This window comes from Dermacentor andersoni, chromosome 2 (assembly GCF_023375885.2).
Source record: "Dermacentor andersoni chromosome 2, qqDerAnde1_hic_scaffold, whole genome shotgun sequence".
In the NCBI taxonomy this organism is placed as follows: domain Eukaryota; kingdom Metazoa; phylum Arthropoda; class Arachnida; order Ixodida; family Ixodidae; genus Dermacentor; species Dermacentor andersoni.
In genome coordinates, this window is record NC_092815.1 from 88,725,733 (window position 1) to 88,731,651 (window position 5,919).

General features: G+C 46.8%; 1 protein-coding gene across 2 annotated transcripts in view; it reads right to left on the minus strand.

Annotated features, from left to right (window-relative positions):
- The window catches only part of LOC126541658 (uncharacterized), a 139,869-nt gene extending 135,624 nt beyond the window's left edge, over positions 1-4,245 (minus strand). For both annotated transcript variants that reach the window (XM_050188516.3, XM_050188515.3), the window contains exon 1: positions 3,772-4,245. In XM_050188516.3, the coding sequence (XP_050044473.1) occupies positions 3,772-3,880 (109 nt within the window). In that variant the 5' untranslated portion in view covers positions 3,881-4,245. The remainder of the gene's footprint in view (positions 1-3,771) is intronic.
- Positions 4,246-5,919: the final 1,674 nt, after the last annotated feature.

Consider the following 5,919-nt stretch of genomic DNA (forward strand, 5'->3'; position numbering starts at 1 on the left):
AGCAGCGAACGCGGCCAACAGCTTTACCGCACGCTACATTGTGAATTTGCCTTCGCCGGCCCTAGCGCTGTGCATTACGCTCACGTTAAGTGGCGCAAGAGCACTTCGCCCTGCTCCATCGCATTTGTTTCCTACAAGAATAACCAGCGCGAGCGTCTAGGGTAGTTGCAAGCGTGGAAGTTCCTCCAGCGTGGGAATGATGCGTAGTATACGGATGCGGTGTCCGTACCCTCCAACAGGGTGGGGCTCTCCCAATATGTACCTCCGTAAAGGAACAAATCAGATCTCTGGGACACCAATATTCCTTCGTTGTGCAAGCAAATTCGTTATACAGGATATTTCGTTGTAGGGGCGTCCAACTTTAAATAACACCATAAGAATGTATGAAGTCACAAGTACGAAGATTATACAAATCCACGTATACGTACCCATAATCATCATGGCAGTTGACTTATCAAAGCGACAGAGTGCCCTCTATTGAATTTTGTAGGAAGCTCCATGACATCGACCAACGCAAAAGTGTGGGAGGAAAATATCGCGGGTTGGAATCTCGGGTTGGAGAGTGCCCGAGCGTGGTCGGACACGTCGCCGTGGAAACACGACGCCAGTAATAGCGGTGGGACATTCAGATAAGTGTACTCTCTGGGCTCGTAATAATCGCGCGCGCGCTTTTGTACTCGTCAATTAGTACAATCTTGTCCCTCATAAACACGCGTTATCAATAAAGGTAAACGCTCCCCCCCCCCCCCCTCTCCTCCGAAATGCGTTACTGAGTGTCGAGAGGAAACACTGCTAAGACTACAATCAGAAGGCGGCACACGCAAGGCCGTAGCTTCCACAGCATCAAATAGAGGTGATATCCAATGTAGATAACTGCGAATTATTTCATTATCCGAGTTTAAAGGTCATGATGTATACAAGTGAACGAATGTTTAGCAGTCCGGTGAATGCCTCCCTAAACCAACAGCGATTCCTGTGGTGTGCAATTCCACGGATCCCGCACAAGTCAGCAGAAAACATGCTTTCCAGATAAAAGCGCTCTGCGACACGATCTTGCCCTCCTGAGAGCGCACTACAGATTGCGAGTCAGTGCACCTAAACCACAGAACCGCGTTTTACTTTCAGCTCACCCAGCACTTTTTCCTTGGGCGCTAGCAACTGACAAATACCGACTAAAATGGTAAAAGTGGGCTACGGTGAAGGCCTTTCATTTCGCATCGTCGAAAAAGACAGAACGCTCCGAACGTCGCGTCTCCTCGTTTCAGACGGGTCCCTTCTTCCAGCCTCCTATTCACTACATGAGAACTGCCAAATCTGAATCGGTCGGTTTCGATCAAGCATTCTTTTTAGGGCCTAAAATGGCAGGTCACCTTTTTTATTCGCGTCATACAACTTCCACTCCCACATCGGGCCTCACAACGAGTAGCAGCACAGAAAGCGGCAGAACGAGGTTACTATTCTGGAAATTCTCCAATTCCGCGTTATGTAATGGCAGCATTTTTTGAGCCAATCAGGGAAGCCGTAGCAGACCTCTGGCCCAATCAAAGCTGACCAGAAATTCGACAACATGGCGGAATTTGACAACCGAGTGTAAAAAATGTCGCAATTTCCTGCTCCCACGTGACCAAATTATGCGTCGCGACGTCAGGAGAAAACAAAAAGTTTCGATAAAGCAACTCGATTCCTTGTCCGACGACCACTGCTACTTCAGTGCAAGCCTTCATTTTCCTGTGATTTCCACGTGGCGTATTTCTCACAGCTCGCAACCAGTCAACCCACTCTCGCCGATATTTCCCTAAAGAAGACGATCGTGTTGGTGCGTGACCTCGACTCTAAACCCGTGTTCCACAGAAAACGACATTAAGATTAATGCGTGACAAACGTTGCATTTTCTCCGCAAAACAATACGGTCACTGTGTTAATTTTTTTTCTTCGCTTTCGTCTCCAATCATTTCGTTTCACTTCAACTCATTTATACTCTGAATTAAATTTTAACGCAGCAGCCATACATCTATCATTCTACCGATACAGCCATCGACTATGGGATCTCTTTCTGTATATTATTGTAAAACCTGTAATATATTATGAATAAATCAATTTCAATTCTTTGATACCTAACAGGCAGTTTTGATTTAAATTGATAGTAAGTCTGGGGACTTCTCATTTACGTATCATTATTTTTTTCCCGGCTTTCTTATTTTGATTGATTGATTTATTTTATAATCCTACTTGACCCCTTATGACCACTTGACCACTTATGAGCATACCCATCGTACTGAGTACGAGCCACAGCAGGGGACCATCCTAATTACTGTTGTATACCTACATTGTTTTGCTGTCAGTTATAGTTGCAAGTACTACCGCGAAGCCAGCAGCATCGTACGTGAACGTGAATATAGCCGGGGAGCAATCGGCCATGCGTTTTGTAGTCGTTTTTATCGCACTGGAGTCAATTGTATATGCTGTAGCATATACAGTAACTCTATGTCGCACCGGCTTAGAGCTACGCCTGACAACGAGCATCGACAACACATGACACTTTTTTTTTTTAACGACTCAATGCTACTGCTCGGACTGACTCCACTTGAAGCAACACCATTGCTACTACGCGTACAGGTGGACTCAAGTACGTTATGCTACTGAAAGAGTGATTTACATATGTTCACAGGTTCAAATCGCAGGAAGCCCGGGTGAAGCATGCAGAAGTAATCTGGCCGCTTGGAGAGAAAATCGTGAGCGCTAGAAACCTATCATGGAGCAGCGTTCTCAAACTGTTAAGTTTTTTTAGTGCCTCAATGCGTTCCTCAATATCATGTCGATTGTTTAGAAATGCGGTAGTATCCTCCATGGACTCACATTCGTTTAACGCAAAAAGTTCGAAGAATATTACAAAGAGTGAGAAAAAAAAAAAAAACAATCTGCGAACGACGCGACTTGTGGGTATTTGTGACAGACGCTGAAACTCCCTTCACACAATGATACCGGCAACATGCTACAGGCGAATTAAAAACGCCACGCTACTTGCTTACATGTGCTAGTGTGTTCAAAAGATTTAGCAAAGAATGCACAATGAATGAGCTTTGACAAATGTCTTGATGTCATGCCTAAACAGTACACTGGCAAAAGCGAACGGGCCTTTTTCTTTTTTTGCGGCTGCTTTCGTTCTTGTAGCATTGCCACGCGTAGCACTTCGCTTGTCGCGTTCCATGCACATTAATGAGAAATTCAGACAACGCAAAATCTTACAATTAAAATTAGGCACACAAAGAACTATCTGTGCAGGGTGAAGGACGATGAACCGACGGAATACGTGTGTATATTTACCGATCACATCGCCGATTTCAGTGAGCGTTTGGTTTGATGCTTAAGAAGTCGGGAAAGATCAAGCGGCAATGCCCGGCGTACGTCAGAAATTCAATGCGGATGCTAAGAGTCGAAAACACGAAAACAGCAAAAGAAGGAAAGAATGAAAAATATGCGATGACTCTCGGTTCGAGAAGGCCAACTAGACGACGAGCATTTTATCACCGAACCGTCGAGGTTGTCCTTTTTCCGGGCCCGACCGCAAGTAGTCTCACGAGCGAGCGAGTATACCCGCAATAACGATGCTTCGCCATCCGCATACCTTTCCCATATTTTTCTTTTTTTTCTTTTCGAAGAATTTAAAGACTACTCCAAAGACGTGGCGTGAACGCAGCATTTGCTGATCTCGCGGTGAACGCAATACATACGCATGCCAGTCAAGCGCAGAGAAAAAGGTAGGCCACTTACACCTAATGGAATGGAATGCCGAGCCGGAGCTGCTCGAGAAACTGCGGCCAAGTTTCAGTTCCCTCACTTCGTTGCCTATCCGGAGTCTGTCGGCAGTACCACTGTGCATCTTTCGATGAATCGCTGAATATCGTTAGGCCTAGGAATTTCGTCTGCCCAACCACCAGTAGCCGTAGCAGTACCAATTCCACTTCTTGTCACCAGCACTGCACACGCAGCCCATTCACAACACACCGCTGACGAGCAACCGGATCCGCACTGGCGTAGGACGTGCGTCGTCGCAGCCCGCACTGCCACACGTGCCCAGACCCATGCCACACTTCACATAACACAACTAACGAAACCGTATGTATCAAAACCTACGGATTTTCACGTTCACACGTCTGCTCAAATGCTGCGCAGGGCGCATGCGCGTCTTCTTCTTCTCGCACAGCAAGAGTCTGCGAAGACTGCATCCGCCACACTCCACGGCTGGATAATGCGAAAAGAGAGAGAAAAAAAAGCTTGCGCTGCGAAAAAAAAGTGGAGCGCGGCAGTGGAGCCATCTGGAGAGCCTCGACGCAAACACGGCCCACGCCACACATCACCCCACAGCTTTTTCTTTGTTTTCTATCTGTCGAGATCAAGCGTCGGCGGGTAGCTCACGAACATGAACTCCGCACATGTTGTACCAGTGTAACATGCCATCTCTCGATCGCGATTGGTTTCTTCCAGGAGTTGGCGCAAAGGAGCCGATTGCGAATGAAAGTGCGCCGTGCGACATCCGTATTAACCGCGTGAACGGCTTTCACCATTCCAGAACGTGCTCAATGCATTTAATAACTACACGCAAAACTCCCAACCACATATAGCGCCTATTCCTTCCCGCAATTTCTTCTTTTTTTTTTGGGGGGGGGGGGGGGGGGGCTAATTCCGCACTCACTAACCGCCGCAACTCTCAAATACAAAACCCCCTACTCCAGGCCGAAATAACGACAAATCACTTTATTCGCACGCACGCACACACAAAATAAATTCCCTCAGTCCAGAACGTCACTTGCATCGCGTTTCAGTTCTAGGCTAATGAAGCCCGCAGGCAACCGTTGGTTGCGGTGGTGGAAGGGTTGGCGATACGGATAACGGTGTAATGTTGAATGGCATTCACATAGGACGTACGATTCACCGCGATTATTTGTCGCAACAGTGTATACAGCTAGGGAGTGTTCTGCGAGCAGATCACTTGAGAAGACGCAACTTTATTGCTGCTGCTACCCCTCTATGCTTCAGGTCCAACAAGCTGTCCCTAGTAAATTATGCTTGGTCATCATTGTTACTCGGGCAGCTTCGAGTTGTCGACCTCAGACCAGGCCACATCTGTCAGTGTACTTGACGGCAGACAAGATGGATGTTGCCAGGTGCACCTGCTCCTGGAATACAGCGACTGTAGTTGGCCACCTAGCATTGTGGACTAGGGATAAGTAGGAGGGATACTCCAATCACTACACCCATCATATTTAGACAAACTCTTGGTCAGATGTTGGTCATATGTTGGGAGCATGATGTACCATATCAGCAGGCAAGCTGATTAGCTCATTCATTCCCCAACATCCTCTCATGACCAGGGATCCAGACAATTTTTATCTGCGGATAGAGATAACTTGCCTTAAAGGCTTAGGCAAGTTGGTGTGTACTAGTTTCCTACATGCATTGTCAATAGATATGGTGGGTGTAGTGATAAGTATTATTTTGTGATGCATCGCTGCTACAACCGCCTGCAGTTCTGCTGTTGTCACATCAGTGTTTGAAATCAATTTGTGATGTATTGTCCCAGGGGCATGATCAACCAGCGCATTTGTCTTGGACACTAGCAGCTGTATAGTAGAAGGCAAATCAACGCATGGTCATGCCACACTGGATTTGTTGCCACATGTCACCCGCCATTCGCAGAACGTGCAGCCTCCACCACAATGCCACTTAGTGCAATGAAGATTGCAGGTATTGGCCTTCTAATGGTGTTGAAAATCATACCTGTCAACAGTAATAATATAGTGATGCAGCACTTGCACCTCTTCCTCAAGCCAGATGAATAAAGGCCTTTTGAGAAACAGCTGCTGGAGCTCGATACATTCACTCTGAAAATGCAGCTAGAACTTAGACAAACAGCCCACA